The following is a 21,581-nucleotide window of genomic DNA, read 5'->3' as shown; positions in this document are numbered from 1 at the left end:
GCTGCAGAAGCTGCATGCATCCCCCTGTTTTCTTGCACGAGGCTATCTTGCCCAGAATCAGATAACAAGAAACGTTTATCTAGTTGGGAGGCAATTTACACGCCAGGCCTCACATTTTGAAAATAGTAATAAATTAAACAGTTACGACAGGATCGGACGATTGTTTTCTCAGAAGGCTTAAAAAAAAGGAAAAAAAAAGGAAAAAAAAAAGGGGGGGGATGGGGGGGTGGGAGGGAAAAAAGTGATTTGGGAGAAAAGGCAGGGTTGGAAATAAACTCCTGGGTGTGGGTGTGAGCTGGCCAGGGGCTGGGGAGGGATGTGAGCGTGTGTGGGATCCTCGCTGAGCGTTTGAGCGAGGGAGAGGAAAATGCATCCCAGAAAACGGTAGAAAAATCAAATAAGCACCCCACGTCCAGCCCTTCCCACGCGGGATCCCTCTCTGCCTGTGGCTACATGCGCCCTGCTCATTGATCACCTTAGAACTTCAGCAATAGTAATTTGGGGGGGGGAGGAGAAAAAAAAAAAAAAAAGAAGAAGTTTTTTATGTGTAAAGCAATAATATATAAAAGGAAGTTTAGGTCATGACCCAGAACCTGGACAAAGTCCAGAAAATGACTTCGTTCCCCAGACCCCCTTTAACACAACAAGGAACGGATTGTGAGCCCTTCTTTTCCCACATAAACTACATTTTTTTCCTGTTTCCTGATATCAGCCTTTAAAAAACTCCGATGAGTAATTATTTTACAAGTCCTGCTTCCATTCATATGTTTATCGCGTGGCCACTTTCCCAAGCTTTCTGATGACTTACAGAAGAAATATATGTGTTTTTAAACTTAATCCCAAAACTTCTAAGGCTCCAGCACACTGGGTTGCCGATGCAGCTTTAAAGTTAGCAATCTGAGATAACGTCTTGCACAAATTAGCAACAGAATATTTTTTTTTCCCCTCAAAAAAAAAAAAAGAAAAGAAAATTTAGCCTCCAGAGTTAATATCAGGTTTATTACTCACCCAGGTTAAACTCTAGTGCAAGCTAATTAGATTTCACAACGCACTCAATTATTGCTTTATAACTCATGCACTATTTCTAGGCAGCAAAAGTTGACACATATTTCTCTCTTCCCCCCCTTTCCCGCCCCCCCTCACTTTGATTATCTAAGAAACACCTCGAGGTCTTTTCCTCGGGAGAGGCATGGTTGTGCCACCCCGGAATTACACTGCGGAGCGGCAGATTCACTCTCCTCTTACTTTTCCCTACTAGCCCTGTCTACTTATGGTAATGATCTTTTCGCACCCGCTACTCGCTTTGGACTATGCAGTTCCTGCTGGGTACAAATGCAAACTTTTCCCCTTAGCTCACTGCCACGTTCTGTTTAAATCAGAGACAGCTCTTCGGAAAGTTGATTTATTCTATTTTATGGGATGGCAGGGAACATATTTTAAACTCAGCTTTGCGCATTTAACTTTTTTTTTTTTTTTTTAAATTCAATTTTTAATCCTGCAGGGCTTTTTTCCTTTCCTGGCTGCCCATAAAATGATCCTCTTTTTAAAGTGGTTTCACAGATAGGACGACTTGTATTTAACAACATCGAACAGATTTTGCTGCTGTTAGGATGCGTGTCGTTAAATGCAACAACCCAGAGCTATACTGGTAAATAAAATATTATTTTCAATGGGAAAAGCGCAGTCTCTCGTGGCAAATGGGTGCCTTTCCCCGAGCCCCCTCTCCCCCCGGCCCCAGCATCATTCAGCTAGGGCTGGGGTGTGTTTTGGTTGTCTTTTGTGTGTGTGTGTTTTAATTTTTTCTTCATCTTCTATATATATTTAAATTTTGCATTCCCTCCAAGGTGGGATGCTCAGATCCGAGGCCCTGAAGGGGAGAGCACAGGGCACCATTTCCTAAAAGGAAAGAGACCGCGCTGGTTCTCGGGGGGCAGGGAGGGGTGATGGGGGTGCAGGCAATCACACTTTGCAAGAGCGAACAGTTCTCGGGGTGGAGGGGCCGGGGGAAGGAAAAAGGAAGAGCAAAGAAACGCTGCCTACCTGAGGTGAAGAGGACTATGGCCTTTAAACAGCTATATTCTGCGGAGTCGACATGCAATGCTTTCAGTTTTTCTACTTGCTCTTGGAAGATTCGTATGTGGTCCATAAAGGCGACCACTCGGTCAGCAGACATTGGCGAAGCGTGGAGACCAGCAGCTGCCAGGAGCGGAGCTACGTGGAGGGGCATGGAGCACTGGGCAGCGTTGAGGACAAATAACTCGCTCCAGGTCAGCCTCAGGAGGGCCACCTGGTCTGTGATCTGGAGGTCTGGGAAGAAGGGGATATTCCTGGCCCACTCCACCGCGCTGAAGAGCATCCTAGCTGCCAGTTCACAAATGTTCTCGATGCCCATGATGTTGTTGGGTTGCATGCACTGACTGCCAAAGCGGGAGGTGGGGTAGGGCTCTGCTCTCAGAAGAAGGGAGATATATCCGGATAGGTAGGAATGGCAGTTGAGAGGGTCCCCGTTTGTCAAGGCGAACTGACCATGAGTTGGCTGTGTGGGTGGCATTCTGCCCCTCTGGACCGCTGCAGTAAATAAAGAAGAAACTACAGCTATTAATATCTGAATTGCGACCATCGGTTCAAATACAGCCTGCTTTGTGTGCTCGTGCGTGCCTGTGTGACACTGTACCGAGCCAGCCTAAGGGGGAACAGGCGTTTTTCCAGCCAGAGTTCAGCCCGGACCCCGTTTTAAGGCTCCGCAGTTCCCGGGTCAAGTCAAAGCAACAATAAAAGCTGAGCAATGCTGTCCGCTCGGCCAGGGCTGCCTGCAGGCGCCCGAGAGCCTCACTTCCCAAAACACACCACAATTCAGTTATTTCCCCCCACACACCACCACCGCCACCCCTCCTTCAAGAGATGCAGGATACGTCTTTGTGTGCCCGGGGTATTTTTCTTCATTACACCTAAAACAGCTTATTGATTTGAGGCTGAGGGGAGCGGGATGGAGAGGGAGAGGGGGAGAGGGAAGAAACACTTCACTTCAAAATCCCCGGCGCTGGTCCCACACACGTTTCTCGCCCGCTGAATATATTGTTGCTGCTGTTATTGTGTTCCCCCCCCTCTTGTAAAAAATACCAAAGGAGGCGAGATCACCCCACGACATCCCCGGCAAATCCCCCAGCGAGGCTGGGAGTATTATCTAAAGGCACCTTCCTCAGCTGCCCATGGAAAGTGGGCCTTTCATTTTGTTAATAAATTTACACGGTGACAGCGAGAGAAAAAGGAGCGAGAAAAAGGGCTCAGAGACAGAAAGACGGCAAGAAGGGAGAACGCCTAAAAATGTGCTTGATTTATATTTGTTATCGCACGTATTACAAGGTTAGTTACTCTTGCAGAAACACAAAGAGAGGAGCCCAGCAAGTCCCAAGCCCCCTAACCCTTAACCTACATAGCAGCGTCCAGACACAGAGCACGCACTGGAAAACTGCAGGCTCACATTTCTCGTCTAATTTTATATCACAAAGACTCGACTTGCTGAGACCCGAGCACCCCACACTTACTTCTGGACTGCTCCTTCCCCCCCATCCGTCCCTTCTGCTCCCCCCCTTGCCTCTCCCGGAGGGACAAGAAAATAGGAGGAAGAAGAGAAAAGTGAGATTGTAACAATCGGGAAAGGCAGGCACACGGCTATATATACACACACACACATATATATATGTGTGTGTATACACACACACACACGCGCGGATATATATGTGTGTATGTATTTTAGAAGGAAGAAAAATCCGGCTGGGAATCCACAGTGGAGTGCTGTAGAGCCTCGGTAGGGTGAGTCCCATTGTAATAGTAATTTGAACCGCCTGTGTAAAATTGCAATCTAAGGCAGGGTGCTGGGGGATATATATATATGTGTGTGTGCATCTCGTGAGGCTCCGTGTGTGTGTACACACACGCACAGAGACACACAGACACGCAGAGGTGCTCGGGGGACGGGGGGTAAGGCTGAGCATGCAGGAGGGAACACGAAGGAAAAGTAACCACACGTCAGAATAATCATCTGGCTCCTAAGCAGCGTGAAACTAAAAATCCACTTCCAATAAACCTCCATCAGCAAAATCAAAACAAACACAAATCAATTACGAGTGCAGGAGAAAGCATGCAAGAGCCCCTGCCTCCCCTGCCCACCCTCTCCAACACCTCTTTCCTTCATTACGAGAAAGTTTCTGTCTGTTTATTCGGGGGGTGGGGGAGAGGGGGAGGAAAGGAAAGGTTCTGGTTGGGTTTGGGGAGGAAGGTTAAAAATAATAAGAAGAATAATTAAAAAAAAACCAACCAAACCAAAACAACATACACCAACCCAAACAACCAAAACCCAAAACGCAGCGAGTGAAAAAAAAATTGCAAAACAAATGAAATCCCAATACCTTCCCGTCTCATGCCAACTTTGAGGCATTTTTTGAGGCGGCAGTACTGACACTGATTGCGGTGGTGCTGGTCAATGGGACAGTTCCTGTTGGCACGACAAGTGTAGCTGAGATTCCTCCTTACACTCCGCTTGAAGAAACTCTTGCAACCCTCGCAGGTAAACTGGCCATAATGTTTGCCACTAGACTTGTCCCCACAAACCACACATTCAATGTGCTGCTGCTGCTGCTGTTTGTCTCCTTGGTTCTGCTGGCTTGGCGGGTTGGTCTGGGCTGGCGTACTGGGAGGGCCCCCGGGCCCCGGGGTCTGTGGGGTGTGCGGGGCCCCGGCCGGAGGTCCCTGCACCGGCGGGGCTTGCGAAGGCTGCGTTCCCTGAGCTCCGGGCACATCGTCCTGGGGGTCTCGCCACGCACCGACTACCATTGCCATATCTATTGGACACCGTTGCCAAACTTCCTGTTCCCCCTTTATTTTCAAAGTTTGTTTGCTTTGCTTTTCAGATCAGCTTTGCAGCAGTCTTTTTTTTTTTTTTTTTTTCTTTCCTCCCCCCTCTCTCTTGCTCTCTCTCCCCCCCTCTCTTTTGTTGTTTTGAGCTTTTTTTTTTTTTTTTTTTTTTTTTTTTTTTTAGGAGGGTCGAGGTGGGGGGGATCTCCCGGTACCGGCGAAGGTGCAGAAGCACGGGGCGATGGAAGTGTGTGTGCGGGGGGGCGAGTTGCGAGTCGATTGTCTGGGCTCCAGGAGAGCAAAGTAAAGGGGTGGTGGGGGTGGGGGAGAGAGGGAGAGAGAGAGAGAGGAGGAAAAAAAAAAAATCTCTTCAAAGATCTCCCTCTCTCTCTCTTAGAGCTGATCTGCAGCAGAGTAGTTGAAGGAGGAGAGGCGGGTGTCTGGGGGCCAGGTCCAGGGAAGCTCGCAGTCAGCCATTCAGGAAAGCCATCAAAATAAGAATGAATAAAAGGTTAAAGATTACACACACAGCGGAAAAAAACACGCACAGCTGAGGAGACTTTTCTCGGCGCGGAGAGCGGACGGTCTCGCCGTAGTTTTTGGAAGTCCAGCTTGCAGCAGCAACATCAACTGCGATCGCTTTGTTTTTGTGGGCTTTTTTTTTTTTTTTTCTCCTCTTTCCTCCTCTCTCTCTGCTCTGTCTCTCCTCCCTCCTTCGCTCGCTTTAATTCTTCCTCTCCGCCGCTCCGCCCGGGCGCTGCTCTCTTTCTTTCTCTCTCTCTCTCTCTCCCTCTTTTTGGCTCGGGGGTGGTTGGTTGGGGGGGGGGGGTTCGGGGGGTGGGCTGGCTGCTTGCTTTTTTTTTTTTTTTTTTTTTTTTCCCCCTCCTCCTCTCGCTCTTTTATTACGATTATTGTTGTTAGTATTATGAATGATTATTATGATGCTTGTTTATTTGCTCCTCCGCTCCGTCCCCGCCGCGCTGCGCTCCGCTCTGCCCCGCTCAAGCCGCGTTGCCGCTCCCGCCGCGCCGTGTCCCCGCCGCTCCCGCCGCCGCCGCCGCCGCCGCTCCCGCCGCCGCTCGGGTGCTGCTGCCGCCGCCGCCGCCGCCGCTCCTCCCGCTCCCGCCGCTTCGCCGCCGCCGCCGCCGCCGCGCTGCCTTATGCTGCTTCTGCCGCCTCGCAAGTGGGCTCTCGCCTCCGCGCCGCCGGTGCTCACGGCGCGGGCGGGGGGAGGGGGGCCGCGGGGCGGGGGGGAGGGAAGGAGTCAACTCGCCAGCGCAGCGCCCAGCCAGCCAGGATGATAAAAGAGGGGAGCGGGAGGAGGAGGAGGAGGAGGAGGAGGAGGAGAAGAGGAGGAGGAGGAGGAGGAGGAGGAGGGAGAGAGGGAAGGATCATAACCCAGCGCGCAGCATCGCTCCTCAGCCCGGGGTTGGGGGGGGGGGGGAAATCACCACGGGGAGAGCGGGGGGGAGAGAGAGAGAGAGAGGAGAGAGAGAGAGAGAGACAGCCCTTCCCCCCCCCCGCCCCGAAATAAAAAAAAAAATTAAAAAGAAGGGAAAAAATACAAGAGAAGCGCGGGGGCTGCTCCCCCCCCCCCCCCCCCCGGGCGGCGGGCGGGGCGGGGCGGGGCGGGCGGGCGGCGTGTGGGCCGAGTGGCGAGCGCGCGCTCCCCGCCGGCCGCTCGCCCCGCTGGCGGGAGAGTGAACTTTGACACGGCTGCTGCAACTCAGCGCGCGTTGCCATGGCGACCGCGCGCCTTATAAGGGCAGCCCGACCGGCGTTTGACTGGTCAAAAGCTCGCGCCCCGCCCCCCGGCCCTCATTGGGCCGCCGCGGCCCTCGCGCGCGGCCTGCCATGGCCGCCGCCGCCGCCCGCGCCGTCCTGCAGCTCCGGCGCCGCCCCCGCCGCTGCTGCCGCCGGGGCCGCGGCCGGGCCGTCCCCCCGCGCCGCTCCGCGCTCCTCTCTCGCTCTTGCTCCTCTCCCTGCTTCCCCTCCTGCCTTCACCCTCCCTTCCCCCCCGAGCCCCGCTTCCCTCCCCGCCGTTCGGGGCGCAGGGTGAAGGCGAGCGCGGGAGCGGGGCGCTGCCGCCTCCTCACCTGGGGCCGCCCGCCGGGGCATGGCCTCCCCGGGGCGGGGGGGGGGGCGGGGGGTGCAAAATCAGAAAAATGAAGCTAAAGCGAGGTAAAACTCCAGCGAATAAACCCAGCCCGAACCCTGCTGCCGCCTCCGGCGGGGAGGGGAGCGGCCCCGGCTCCCGGCAGGGTAGGTAGGGCTGCGCAGGTACGGGCTCCCGCCCGCCCTCCCGCCGGGGCTGCGCTGCCCTCGGCCTCGCCCCGGGATGCCCCGGGGGGGCCGGAGGGGGGGGCGAGAGGAGGCGGCACCTGCGCTCGCCCCGTACCCCGAGCGCCCGCCGAGCCGCGGGGGCTGAGCGTCCTGGCGCGGCGGGACCGGCCGCTCGCACGGCCCCGGCGGGGGGACGGGGCACGGCTGCTTCTCCCCACCCCTGCTCCCTTGGGCGGGCGCCTCTTCCCCCGGCAGGCTGCCCGGCGGGTTCACGCCAGGCACCATCCACCTCTTCGCACGACGGAGAGAAAAGCCCGCCCCGGCGCTCGGTGTGTGTGACACCCGCGTCTGCTCCCTCGCAACCTCCTCGGCATCGCTATAACCCGGATCATCTCAACCCCTTTAACTTTATTTTGGGGTTGGTTTGGCTTGGTGTTTTTTTTTTTCTTGTTTTGGTTGTTGTGTTTTTTTGGTTTTCTTTGGCTCACACGTACCCTGGCACGGTAACACAGCCTCTGTGCTATAGTAGGAGCACCGCTATATAGGTAACCCATCTAAGTACGCGGGGAGAGTTGTTTATGTCCCGCTCAACACAGCTACCGGGCAGCGGAACCGGGACGCGGAGTTAATTTCCTACTGCAAGTGGCCAAAAGACACTCGAACAGGCGAAGAGACGGAGACATAAAAAAGAAAACGTGTTAAAACAGACAGATAAATGCCCGCCCGGCCGATTCCTCTGCCAACACACGCGCCTATGTGCGCTCCCATTTGAGCCGGTCACCAAGCACCGACACGGGGACACAGACCTGTGCACAACTCTGTAAAGGATTAATTGCCCCTCATCTCCGCACATACACGGTTTTTCATGTTGCCACACGCACACCCCCTTCTTCCGCAGAAATAATATATGTGGCTCAAGCCGCAGGTGCTGAGATGATTGGAAAGTTGTAAAAAGCACCTAGACTTGACAATGTCCTGCTCAGAAACCTGGTGTATTCAGACCCCACGGAGGAAGAGGGACTGCGGCTCAATTTCAAAGACAAGGCTGCAGCATTCCCATTGATCCTGACGGAGCAGAAATAACCTTTCCCCGAAAGAGGGACCAGGGCAGACTGGAAAAAGAGAAGGGGGTAAAGATCCCTTTCCCCGTCAAAATGTGGGGAACCGCTTTATGATTTCCTCATAACCCAGAGTCCAGGAGGTCACCTTTCGGGGAGGGTGGGAGAAGGTGGGGGTTCAAAATGCAGACTAGTCACAGATTGTTGCTGATGTTGAATTTCCTGAAGAAAAAAAGCCAAACCAACAACCAGCCCAACACCATCCTTTCCTGTCTCGAATCTGACAAAGTAAACAGGATTAATTCGCCATATGAAAAAACACTAATGGCGTTTTAACAAATGCAGAAATCAGAAGAGAAAGCGGTTCTAACAGGGCGCACGATATTAATAGTTCGAACGTATGATCGTAAAAATGAAAAGCCATTGATACACGCTTAAAAGTCGCCGTATACGCTGATTGCTCAAGCATTAATGAAGAATGCCCCAGATTAACTATTTGCTCTTCGAGGGATGCAGCAATATAAGTATCTATTAGCACCATTAGATGCTTTGCTATTTATTCGAAAACACCCCTGCGAGTGGGTTGAGGCAGAACAGATGATTGTAAAAAATGAACTGCAGCTAATTTCGCGAAATAATACTCGAAACCTGAGCGCCTCGAGAAGAAGGGGGAGATTCTCAACTGTCCTTCTCCGAGCCTATTGACAATAGAAACGCTCTGTTTTAAAAGGAAGACCGTATTGGTTTTCCAAATAAACAAACGCATCCCTCCTGCCATTTTACTGCAGATGTAAATTTATTGTAATGAGAGGGAGTGGAAGGATTTATTTTGCTAAAATAGAGTTGGGGATAGAGCCGGTGTAAATTTTAAGGTTTTAAAAAAGAGGAGGAAGGAGGGGGAAGCTGCTTTCCTGGCAGAAAGCTGCCTAACAGTCCTCTAATTCTTTCTAGATTAAATCGCAATATGAATACAGCATCGAACAAATACCGAGTTTCGCTCTGAACTCAGTGGAAAGCAGTTACGTCTAACAGAATTCAATGAATTCCTCTTCTCCCTCAATGTAGTATGTGTGTGTTTTTCTCTTCCACCACACTGAAGTTCCATGAATAGGGAAAGTGGCTCCTATTGTGTGCCTCTGAACTTCCAAGTCAATGCAATTTTTAACCACTGGCTTGTGGTACTTTGAAAATCACCAGGGGCTGTCAGAGTTGGGTCCTCTGAAAAATTTACAGTGCTAAATCAGAGCATATGCTGCGAGAGAGGAAAAAAAATTGCTGAAGATTGGAGCAAGTACAGTATCTGGCTGCCCCCTAGTGTAAGCCTCTTATCTGCCTAAAATTCAACTTTAAAAGAAAAGGATCTCTTAAAGGGAAACGACTTTTGGCTCACGTATGCATACGAGAATGAAACTTCTGTACATTTTAATCTGATTAATTCCTAAGGATTTAAAATTAATTGGCTTGGGCACTCCTAGACCGGACTATAAGATTTCTGCATCAGGGTTTCTGCGAGAGCTCTACCGAATAGGTATTTTTAAGGGATAGTGGTAAGGGATGAAGGGGGGGGGGGGAGGAGGAGGAATCCTGTTTTGTGATTTTTCTTTTTTTTTAAAAACGAGGAACCGTGCCTCGCATGCTGTTGTCAGAGCAAAACACTTTTGCTTCTTAAAGGCAGATCTACGTCTTTTGCAATAACACTTTAAAAAAAAAAAAAAGAAGGGATAAATAATTGCCTTAAAGCCGCAGCCGAACTGCCAACCACACCTTCGGATGGTGAGTATATTCCAGCTTTTTTCCATTGTACTTGCTTAGCCGGAGAAGGGACCGGAGGGGGAGAGGGGATCTCTGCTCTGTACCTTCACCACCGACCTTTTTTTTTTTTTTCCCCTCTTTTTTTTTTTTTTTTTTTCTTTTCCCCCCCCTCCCCTCCCAAATAAATGCTGCCAGCTGCACACGGCGACACAATTCCTTGCACTTTAATACCTATCACTTAAGTTAAGAGACTTGTCCTCCCCTCCCCACCCTCCCGAGCAGGTCAGTCCGCCGCTCCCCCCCGAGCAGCCTGAGCCCAGGCAGGGGAGGCAGCGACGGGGCTCTGCCTCCTGGAACCTGCTTTGGAAATGACTTTGAGGCGTTCAGCCTCGCCTCGGACCTGGAAAGCGATTCCGGTCCTTGGGTTTGTTCGCTTGTTTGTTTGTTTGCTGCTTGCTTTATTTAGCTAAAGGACGTGCTAACGGATGGTACCGCAATTACACATACTTGGGTCTCCCCCCCCTCCCCTCTTCCCCTCCTTAGAGCAACCCACGTAACCTTAGAAACGATCGTTTAAGACGCACGTTAGCTAACATTTGCTTTTTTGGATTTTTTGTTTTCCTTAAAAGAGAAACACAAGAATCACAACACATTGCCCGAAAAAAGTGTCAAAGAAGAAGAAAAAAAACTATAAGTAAACATACCAAAACCATATTTGCCTTGTTCAAGGTCCCAAATCGCTTGCATCTTCCTTTTTCTACCTCTCCTTTAGTTTGGCAGGTGAAACAAACAAACAAAAAAAAATATAATCAGACCGCTGTTTGCCCCCCAGAAAGATGTGCGTTGGGTAATTAAAGAGAAGTCTCCTTCTTGGTGTTTATCTAAGCGATTGTGCAAACTGATAAAAAAAAAAAAAAAAAGTTACAGCCTTCAGGGGGGAAAAAAAAAAAAAGGAGGCAAGGTGAAGGGAATAGATTTCCCACAACCTAAAGGGAAGTGCTTTCGATGTATTATTAGCGATCAGCCTTGGGAGAGAGGAAAAAAAAACCCCAAACCCTGAACACACTCTAACTTTACACAGACAAGATTTCAGGGGGGGCTTTGTACATAGCTGCTTAGGAATGTGCGCCTCGCCTTTAAGAAAAAATCCCCAAGCCCAAGGTAGGAGATGTCTTTGAGTGATCCTTGTCTCTCATTTCATTCCTTAGAAGGAAGAGCGTCTCGCTACACCTTGTTTGGAGCTGGAAAGGCGAGACTTAAAAAAAAAAAAAGGAAGAAAAAAATATAAAATATTCACAACCCACCCTTCCAATTGGGGAGAAAAAAACATAAGAGAGGGAAATCTCCTAACTTAATGACTGTGGGGGTAGGATGGATGCGACCGATTTCAGCCCCCCCCCCCCCCCCCCCCCGCTTCTTTCCCACCTCCCCCCTCCTCGGCAGGGGAAAAAAAAAAAAGGGAAAAGGAAAAAAAAAAAAAAAGCCAACCGCAAACAACTACAGGCTGAACTATCAACACATGCACCGAAGGGGAAAAAATATATAGTGTCCTGTGTAGGGTCGGCAGGGAACGCAAGCACACGCTAAAGCAAGTTGGGAAAGAATCCGAGCTAATCAGGAATCTCTTTCTCTCTCTCTCTCCTTCTCTCCCTCTCCCCCTCTCTCTCTCTTTCACTGCCCCTGAGATCCCAGCTCGAAAGAGGTACTCCACATTTTTTCATTACCAAAAATCCGTTGCAATAATCATTTGTTGCTAATTGAAACCCTTGGAGACATTTTTCCCCACCCCCTTCACAAACATGGCAACTTTTAGACATGAGAAGCACGTTTAGTTTTATTTTATTAAAAAAAATATATATATACGGTGAGGAGGAGGCTGAATCTTTCAGCCACGAGAAATATCAGCTCGTCAGCCCCCTTCTCCAGAGGGTGGGGGGGTACGGGACCCCAGTACAGTGAGGGCTTGGGAAAATTTGGAATACATTATACCGCCTTTGGCAGGAGAATACTCTCCAACTAATGGATTCCTGGTCCTTTATGTATGTGTGTGTGTATCAGTGTGGGGGGTTTCTGGAAAGAGGGGTGGTGGTCGTGGTGGTGGGGAACCGAGCTTTTATTTTAAGAAACTGTTAGGGTAAGAAGTGTGTCATACTTGACAAATGGAACAAACGCTCTTCCATTTCTTGCTTGTCCTTGCCTTAAAACAGGAATTAAGTTAACCACAGTGCTGCATGTTAATTGCATGTTTACTGGGCTAATGAAAATTACAAAAGGGTTTTGCCACCTCGATCGGTGATGAAAAAGTATGAAGGCGATTGTCACTGCAGCCTTCGGGGAGGGCCGGGGCAGGGGGGCTGGGGGGGGGGGCGCTCGGGTACGAACAATATTGATCAGAAGAAGGATAAATCTTTTAACTGCTCGTTAATACCATAAATATGGTCTACACAAGTTTCCACTCTTGTTAAGTCTAATCAGTACATGGAGGATGGAGACATAGCCCACTTGAATGAATTTTTATTATTGCCAGAGGGGTACTTGCATCTGCGGGCTCCCTCCTCTCCTCACTTCGTGCCCTCCCCCAAGTCCAAAATCCCCCCTTGTAGAGGATGATCGTGAAGGTGCACAGAAAGCACAGGAGATTAAGTCAAGCTTTTCGTCTCTTCTCCCCTTTCTCAAACGCTCCTTTTCCATAAAGCTGAACGGGTCGTAGTGGGGAAAGTCTAAAAGAGGGGAGCCCCCTCTTCCCCCAACCCCTTTTCTTCTTGAGATCCGTGGATGAAGGGATGACCTAGCAGTTCATTTTGATGATAACCATTTTCATGCTCGGAAACAATCTACTAAATTAAACCTAGCTAGAGAGAGCAGTGGGAAAGGTAATGGGAGCAGGGCATTTTGAGACCCCCCCGCACCTCTGCCAAAGGGATTCTTTGGCAAAAGGAGGAGGCAAAGGCAATTAAATAGACTAAAGATTATTTCAATCCCAACCACAAATAAATCCAGGGAGAAGTTTCCCCCCACCGGTGTTGCTCAGCCCTGGATTTGAAAACTTTGGCCCAACTTGTGGCGATAGCTACAACTTTGTTCCGCAGGGGTCAGAGGTGAGGGCTATTTTAACCCTAAAAGCCTGCGAGTGACCAAGGTTGAGGCTGGGCTCGCAGCACTAATAGCCATAATTACCTCCTCCCCTTCCAGGGACATTCCTTGCAGCAGCAGTGTTAAGATGCCGAATTGAAGAAAATCCTGGAGTTGAACATATCTTGGGGGGTAAATAACAGCAATATGAAGGAATTTCAGAGCTCTTTCCCTTTTGCTTGGGGGGATTGAAGCTCCCCCCCCCCCCCTTTTTTTTTTTCCTTCCCCCCCCCTTCTTTTTTTCCCCTCTTGCCAGCATTCCCAAGGCGCTGGGTCTTTGTCTTAGAAGGAATGGAGTGTCTGAATGGTGTGAAAGGGACAGAGAGGGTCGCTTCAAATCGATTTTACTTGTCCTCTCTGTCTTTTCGGATCAACGCCCTTCAATGGACACATAGGTGCTCTTTCAACCAAAAACTTGTGCAACATTTTCTGCCTGTATTGGTGCTAAATACAATAAATGCTGGGCAGATTTTTTTTTTCCCCCCTTTCTTTCCAAAGCAGAAAGCACCCTAATTAAATTGTTTTATATGGACAGTCAAGACAGACCAATTAAGTATGCATTAGTATAAAGATATATTCGAGAGATAAGCGCTCTATAGGAGCCCTGTCTAGGCAAGGTGTGTAAAGTGTCCTCTCGAACAGAGGCTGGAAGGAACGTTTCATATGGATTTTTCCCCTCTATTGCCTCCTGTACTGGAGTAACGGGCTGAATAAGTTAGCGAAAAGCCATTAGTGCAAGTGGATTCTAAACAAAGTTAACAGGTGGATGTAGCTGGTTTCAGATTTGAAGACCAGTCGCACATCTGCAACACACAGGCGTGGATTTGCACAGCCCGGTTGCACGTTTACAGAGATAAACGCCTTCGACCTATAGCTGGTGTGCAAATGCACACACAGGGAAAGAAAATAAATAGCTGGGCACTTCTGTAGGCTGCAGCAGATGATGTGAGTAAGCACGCAGACACATTACAGATATAACTGTGTATCTATTGTGTATAGGCACCCAGCCCTGCATCAAAGGCAGACACAGGGACACGAGGCGTAGCTGTCTCGCACAGACACCTCACCGGGGATCAGCGGGCACACAGCACACGGTCCTGGGGTAATTACCAGTGGAAAGATTTCCTATTCGAGGCATAGGCTTTCCCAGGAGTGAAATAACAGATCAGGGTAAAACACACACATACACACACGAACTTCTCTTTCTGTCCATTTTATCACCCTGGGAAAGCTCTCGTGTATGGTTAACCACAGGAGCTGGGCTTTAAGCTCTTCTCCATTTCCATTATTATTTTTTTCTTCTTTGCATAAATTTCACGTCGTTCAAAAAGCAACAGCAACAAAACAACAACAACAGCAAACCCCAAACAAACCAAACTAAAACCAAACGCTTACACAGACAAACAAACAACAAAGCAAGCAGCCCCCAGCCCTGCCTCAGCCTGATCCTGGGGCACCAGAGCTGCGGGATATGGTGAAGAGGAGGAGGAGGGTGGGCTGGAAGTTGCTGGGGCACCCTCCATCCTTGGGCACTTCCTTACCCACCCGCCGAGGCAGAGGGTCCAGTGCCCAGGGGTGCTGCAGAGTGGGAGTGGGGAATCACCCCTTTTTCGTGACATTGCACCACAGAGACAGGAGGGGTGTTTTTTTTTTTTTTGCTGGAGGGGCTGGGGAAGAGGGGACAGAGGGGTACAAGGATGCAAAGCAACCGTTCGACGGCTGGCCGGTTTGATATTCATTTTCTAGCAGCTCTTGGGAAGCATTAGCCCATCAAAGGGAGATGGGAGACGAGGAAGAATGAGCCATCCCTTGCTTAGGTGCTTTAATGTCACAGTAAACAGGTTAGAAACGGACGTTTTTAAAGCCTCGATTTCTCTTGACTGGTTACCTTCGAGGATAAATCATACCAGGCGGTATGGAGGGCAAAGAATTTAGTCTGAAGGAGATCTCAGCAAGTCACTACCCGGACAATAGTCCGCCTCCTGTTGGGCTGCGTATTGATCAGGAGAGGAGCTGAAGATGTCGCCACACTAAATATTTACTGATCACATACAAATAGCCGGGACTTGAACGATTTTCTCCTGTGAGGAGAGCAGAGAGAGAAGGGTAAATCATTTTATTAGTGTGTATAAAGCAAAGAGCACACTCTGGCTTGGAGTGTTTTAAGATGTGTCTTCAGCTGGATGAAAAGAGTTAGGGAAATCGATATGGAGTGATTAGACGAGCCAGTCGTGTCAAAGAGAGAGGCTGTGAATTTCATGGATTTGGTTATACCAGGAGGGGGAAAATATATCGAGAGATTAAAGGGAGGAACCCATTGTAGCAGAGCCAATGAAAAAATAATACCTAATCAGAGCCGGCAAAGGTAGGGACGGGGTAAGACCCACATTTCTAAAGAATCACATCAGCTGGAGAGGGATCAGGGACACACATGAAAGAGGAACACGGGGGGAGAGGAGGCGAGTAGGAGCCTAGAAATCCTACAGAGCAAACCTAGGAGAGGCAGAGAAAAACTCTGCTCTGTAGAGCAATGCTGAGACACCAAGAAAATGGGGACAAAAGACCCAGGATTAAGGGGAAGGCGAGGGCTGGAGCAAACGGGCGCTTGACTTGGAGGTGAAGTTGAGGGTTCTCCAGCCCTGGGTGCCCAGGAGGCAGGGAGGTCTCTAGCAGCAGAAGCGAGGGCACATCCAGCTGGGATGACAGGGGTTTAAATCCTTCTACAAGTTTGTCCTCCTCTCTGCTTCCCCCTTCCCCCCTCACCCAAGGAAATGTGGTGAGTAAAATGGATTTTAGCGTTTAACCACCACATTTTATCCAAGTAATGACAAGGCTCGTAATATGTAATCTACAGATTACTGCCATTCGGGGGTGACCACAAATGACATAAAAAAAAAAATAAAAAAAAAATCAGCGTTTCTGCAAATGACAAAATGGCTAAAACCAGCCCGTGCTTGAAGTATTGAAGTCGGGGAGCTGCTGCTCCAGGATGTTGTGGGTCGTAGGGAGCGATTCAGCCGTGGCTCAGGTACAACCCTGGAGTAATCCTCGGCGATTAAAGAAAACTCCGCTGGAGACAAGCAGATGTCTAAGCGCCAAAGGGCAGAAAGCTGGGAGCAGGGCAAGGCTCTGCCAAGCGACACTAAAATACCTTCTTCAGGGGGGATGCTCGGATTTATTTTATATACATATATTTTGCTTTGAATCATTGATATTTGGGCCGTGTTCCAAACGCTACCTCCCCTCTGTGTGTTTTTTCTTTGGCAGAAAATAGGATGCGACTGGAGAGAACTCAGTCAAAGCAACGAGAGAAAGTTTGAGCTGCACTTTAAATGATGCTGATTGCTGGGAGGGAGGAAAGACATCTAAAGCTAGGAACCGAGGAGTAAAACTGATGTGAAAACAGCTTTTCACTGCTCCTCCAAGTGCTAATTTTGCTACTGTAAACAAACACTGAAGTTAGAAACAGCTGCAAATAGCCTGCCGGGCACCCAGGGCTCAGGGACGAGGAGACGGGGGATGAATTTGTTCAACTCTCGGGATGAATTTCACCCAACTTTGCTTTCTCCCGAAATCAGTGGCAGATGCCGGTTTTAGTTGTGGAGAAAGGGGGAAAAACATTATATATATAGATGTACATAGGCATATGAAGAGCATTTCATGTGAGCCTATAGAGTGCAGGCAGCTTGGCTGGATCACTAATGCAACAGGAAACCTCGGGATAGACTCAGCCTAATTAACAGTTTTCCATAGCTGAAGCGATTTTTAAGAATCCCAGTGGATTAGCCCAATATGTTCAGGTGTGAGGCTACGAGGGCCTATAACTCCTTTCACTATAATCTTATAACCTCCTTACCTAATTCCTTAGATTGCAGATAGGAAGAGTCTGACCCTGGAGGTCGTAAAGAGCTGGGTTTCATTAACCCTTCCCTCCCCGGCGCTGCTCCAAGGTTAACTGCGCTAGGCTGGGTCTCTGGGGGACGGAGGGAGGGCAGAAGAAAGGGATTTGCAAGAGGGGTTGATCCGACGGGGATGGGGAGGCTAAGAAATAACCTTCAGCATTTCTGCTCCCTTCATTTCCTTCCCTTGAGCCAAAGGAGAAAACGGAAAGGGAACTTTTTCCCATTCATCCGTGCATAAGTGTACGGGTATTTGTGAGACAATTCATTCCCCTTACACCATTTCAGAGGTGTTGTGGTTTTATTATTGTTGTTATTATTTTAATCCATTTATTCATTCATTTCTTTCCTCAAACGTGGAGGAAACGACACATTCTAGAAATGTCAGATATTGCAAAAAGCAAAGCAATCTCCATCTTTAAGACCAGCAGCAATCTCTTGAGGTTCTTGTCCATAGCAGAGCAGTAATCTTGAAAAAAAAAATAATCTAGAAAAGCTTCTCAGACTGTATTTGCCTGCTAACACACCTGGTTTATGTTTTAATAGGTAGTTACATTGTATTGATTTAGGGTACATCAATGATGTTGAAAGTTAATAACTCTCAAATTATATCTATCTGTCTACGTACATAATTGCACACACAGTCTAGCACCGTAAGAATTTGCATTTTGCAGCACATTCTTTGTTCTTAAATCTTTTAACACATTGAATTGTTCCTTTGAAGAAAATACTATTGAACCACATGCTTAAGGACAAGATGCTTTCAAACTACATGTTTAAGCAATGAAATTGTTGAGTGAAATACAGGTTTCTTTGTATTTCACACAAACCTTGCCATACGCCAGTCTTTACCTACACATCCCAACTGCTTTTTTTTTTTTACCTTTCTTTTTTGTTCTTATTTTTTCTTTCTTTCATTTCTTTTCTTTTTTTTTTTTTTTCTTTTCTCCCAGTCAGAAGGCAGAAATATGTGAACTGCCGAGAGGAGTACTTTTTGGTAAGTATGTTTAGATATGATCTTCAGATACATTTATTGTGCTTTCAAATTCTTTGGATACTAATTGAGCTAGCAAACAACATCCCAGCTGAACGTCTCAGTTCTTTCCCTATTTAACAAGCTTTTAATATAGAATTATATTGTAGCCATCCTCCTGCTAAATAGTATAGCTGAGGAGTCAGCAAAAAAAAAAAAAAGTTGAAATAAAATTATAATTGCTGCCTGATATCTGACTCTTCTTTTCTGCAGCCCTAATGAACTCTTTAAAGTTTGGGTTTTTTGTTTTGTTTTTTTTTTTCTTAATTTCTGAGTGACAGGTCAAAAATAATTAGCAGAACCTGAAGCAGCCGGAAAAGCTGAAATACTATGTCTAAATATTTCATATTGCTACTTATAATACTAGCCCAGCAGTTGTAAAAAGGAACCATTCCCTATTTATTCTGCAGTGGTTTATAAATACAGAAAGACAGATTCTGCTTTTCCAGGGCCTGCCTCAGAGATGATACAAATGGAGATGGAACTATTAGGAAAAAGAAAAAATAAAATAAACACAACCCCCTGAACTAGAATAGAGACAGACAGACAGATATATAGCTGCATCTGAACAATGTTTTGTACCACATTAAAGGATGGTATAAAAAGAATAAAAAATTGCATATTTATAACCTCATAATTAAAATACATTCTTATCTCTCTCCTCTGAAAGGTTGCAGCTTTCTTGGAAATATTTTGAGTGCATATTTTAAACTCCATGTCCTGAATTGAATTAAAATGAGCGGTTTTACCCAAGAGTAAACACTTGTTTAGAATTTAATGTTAAATTTCAACTGCCTATCAATTGCCACATCATTTTATTTATGTTTCACCTCCTTACATTCTGAGACTTTATTAAAAATGGTGCTAGTTTATATAAGAGTTTATTTTCTGCTTTTAAGAAATCAGTCATTATTACCTAAAACAATTCCCTGTATTTGACTGATGTGAATTCTTCACAAAGAGTTAAAGCTAAACTGAAAACTTTAAAGCACAGGGATACCAGCAAACAGTGAAAAATGGCACGGCTGCTCTCTCTTGACAAGCTTGCACTGTATCACATGTAAGGAAGCACACATTTTCGAATCTAAGACCAGTTCTAGTTTTTAATAGGAAATAATTACATGGAACTTTATTTCCAGAGAGAATGTCCCTTCCAGCTACAGTGTTTTGCTTTGATCTAAGTATTAACTGTAATAAAATCACCGTATTTTGGATCCTAAGCATATTGATGCTTAGAGGAATGTTATGCTTTCAAATCAAATTCTAACTTTAGATTATCCAAAGGTATTCATCCTTCTTTTGTCAGAAACCAATTTGCTCTTTTACTCCTGGAGCTACCCACACGTGTTTCAGTATACTTTGTTATTTTATAGAAGTAGTTGCATTATGGAGGTGGAAAACTTCTAGGTGGAGCAAGATCACATTCCGAGCCTGGGAATTTGGGCTGTTTCTCATGCTGCCCCCCAGTTCAGCCCTTTCTTGCACTTGCTGTGCACCACCATCATCTCTGAGGGTGGCTACCACAAATGTCTCCACAGCAGTATTTTGTTTTAAATCTTCATATATATATATATATATATATATATATATATATATATTTGGTATTATTATTATTTATTTTTTTTTAAGCTGGAGAATCAATCATTTGGTCCCATCCTGAACAATTAACCTCCCTTTATATTACAGCCCCAACTGCAGTACTTCATAAAGACATGAAAAGGACATCCCAGACAGCAGGACCCGAGCCCAGGCTTGTCACAGAGTATAAAAGGAGAGAGAAGGGGAGTTTTTAACTCTTTGCTCTGTCGACTCTTAATAGTTCTAAGTTTCAGTGTGACAATAAAACAGTTTTGATAACACTGCTCACGGGTTTCTCTGCCACATAAAGTTTTCTTAATAATAAAAAAGAAGAAACTTTATCCCTGCTAAATTAAAATAGGGCAGATGTTGGATATGGTTCATATTAGCCAGCCTTTCACCCCTTTGCCCCTGGCACTGAAGTTCTGACTTTTTCTTTCTACTATGTCTGTTTCTAACTGGAAGGTATTATTCCTGCCCTAGCTTTCTTCTTCTATTTATTTTTTCAGCGTCTAAAATTAAACCTATTCATTTAGTAATATACATTCTATTTCAGATTGCTAAACCTGGGCAGAGAGGGAAAACCTTTTCCAAAAAGTGATGCACCACTGACCTCAAAAGAAAACACGAGACAGGGAAAGCTGTTCTTAAAAGGTTTATTTCTAGAGAATTTTGTAGCTCTGTTGACATTACAGGGATAATGGCTGTATTGCAATGGGCTTTCAAGGCCCAAGAGGTTTATGTTTTCTTCTGACCATAAGTATAATAAAATTTTAAAGGTGCACAAAGTCTCATCACTTCAGATATTTAGAACTAGATTGAAAAAACCCTTGGGAAACATACGTTATAGTGGACAGCCCTGCTGAGAGAGCTGAGGAGGCAAAAAAAAAACAACAACCCAAACCTAAACCCAAATAAACCCCTCTATTTTTTTTCATGCTAGCTCTATGAAAATCCTGGCTGTTTAACTCCCAAGGATAGCACAGCTCTTTTCTCCAGGCCTGTGAAGATAGAATTTATTGTCCATTTGGAACGATCAAGTTTAAGCTAATAAAAGACCCTCTGTAAGCAGAAATGCCCAAGTTGATGTTTGGCAGAGTTTTCAATGGGAGAGTTTATATAGGATGGGGGGTCTGCACTATTTGAAATTACTCATATCTCAGCAGCTGAAGATGGTTTGACACACAGAAGTAAACGTTAGTAGGCAACGGCTGAAGGTTAATCAGCGTTGCTTTCTGAACTGAAAGCAGGAAAAAGTGGAAGCTGCTCTCTCTAGCCCTTCCCTTTGCTAAGGCACTGCTAAATTTATGATTTTTTTTTTTCCCTCTTCCTCTTTTACTATCTGTCTTTGTGCCTGAGGGCCAGTGAAAGAACACTGCAGATTCTAGATTGCTTTCAGAGTTTCCCTTTGCTGATGATGGATTACCATGTCAATTTAAACGGCATAGGATTAATTTGTTTCAATGATTTCTCTTTAGGCTGGATGCCAGTTTTTTTTCTCTTTCTCTCCTTAATAATAATAATAATAATAATAATAATAATAATAATAATAATAATAATAATAATAATAATAATAATAATAATAATAATAATAATATTCTTAAAACCCCCAAACACTTTTGATATTCCACATACAAAAGACAATAATAGAAATAGACAAGTTAGGTGTAATGTTGCAACACAGTTACAGGTTTGAATGTTTTTATCTCATTCTAAGGGAATGAAGCATACAGTCAGTCACATTAAAATGAAATTGGATCCAACGTTTATTCAATAAATACTTGTCTTGTAGGTAATCCAGAACAGAGTGGTTTTGACACATAAGGACTTAATTTGTCTTGGATAACAAGTTATTAATATGGCACATTTAAACTTGCCACCTACAATAAGGTCATTTGGATCTGTAATACGACTTGCAAGAGAACTTCATAAAGCCAGAAACAAAGTTTGAAATTGTCCCTGAGTCGCGGGGCGTTCGCACGGCTCCTGGCT

General features: G+C 46.6%; 1 protein-coding gene and 1 long non-coding RNA gene across 9 annotated transcripts in view; one reads left to right on the top strand and one right to left on the bottom strand.

Moving 5' to 3' along the window:
- Window positions 1-10,760, bottom strand: part of NR2F2 (nuclear receptor subfamily 2 group F member 2) — a 13,673-nt gene extending 2,913 nt beyond the window's left edge. Inside the window, exons 1-2 of one of the 3 annotated variants that reach the window (XM_051628937.1) lie at window positions 10,652-10,760; window positions 2,041-2,568 (exon numbers count right to left, since the gene is read on the bottom strand). In XM_051628937.1, coding sequence (XP_051484897.1) covers window positions 2,041-2,568; window positions 10,652-10,694 — 571 coding nt within the window. In that variant the 5' untranslated portion in view covers window positions 10,695-10,760. Of the gene's footprint in view, window positions 1-2,040; window positions 2,590-4,409; window positions 6,371-10,651 lie in introns of those variants that run through there. The other 2 variants (XM_051628935.1, XM_051628936.1) reach the window with 2 other exon arrangements.
- LOC127388938 (uncharacterized) overlaps window positions 9,391-21,581 on the top strand; it is a 31,694-nt gene continuing 19,503 nt past the window's right edge. For 4 of the 6 annotated variants that reach the window (XR_007890490.1, XR_007890491.1, XR_007890489.1 and 1 more), the window contains exons 1-3: window positions 9,391-9,723; window positions 9,815-9,968; window positions 17,932-17,975. This is a non-coding gene — a long non-coding RNA (uncharacterized LOC127388938). The remainder of the gene's footprint in view (window positions 9,724-9,814; window positions 9,969-17,931; window positions 17,976-21,581) is intronic. The other 2 variants (XR_007890492.1, XR_007890494.1) reach the window with 2 other exon arrangements.

The sequence above is a fragment of the Apus apus genome, chromosome 10 (assembly GCF_020740795.1).
Source record: "Apus apus isolate bApuApu2 chromosome 10, bApuApu2.pri.cur, whole genome shotgun sequence".
NCBI classification, from domain to species: Eukaryota; Metazoa; Chordata; class Aves; order Apodiformes; family Apodidae; genus Apus; species Apus apus.
This window is presented reverse-complemented; position numbering and strand designations above follow the sequence as displayed.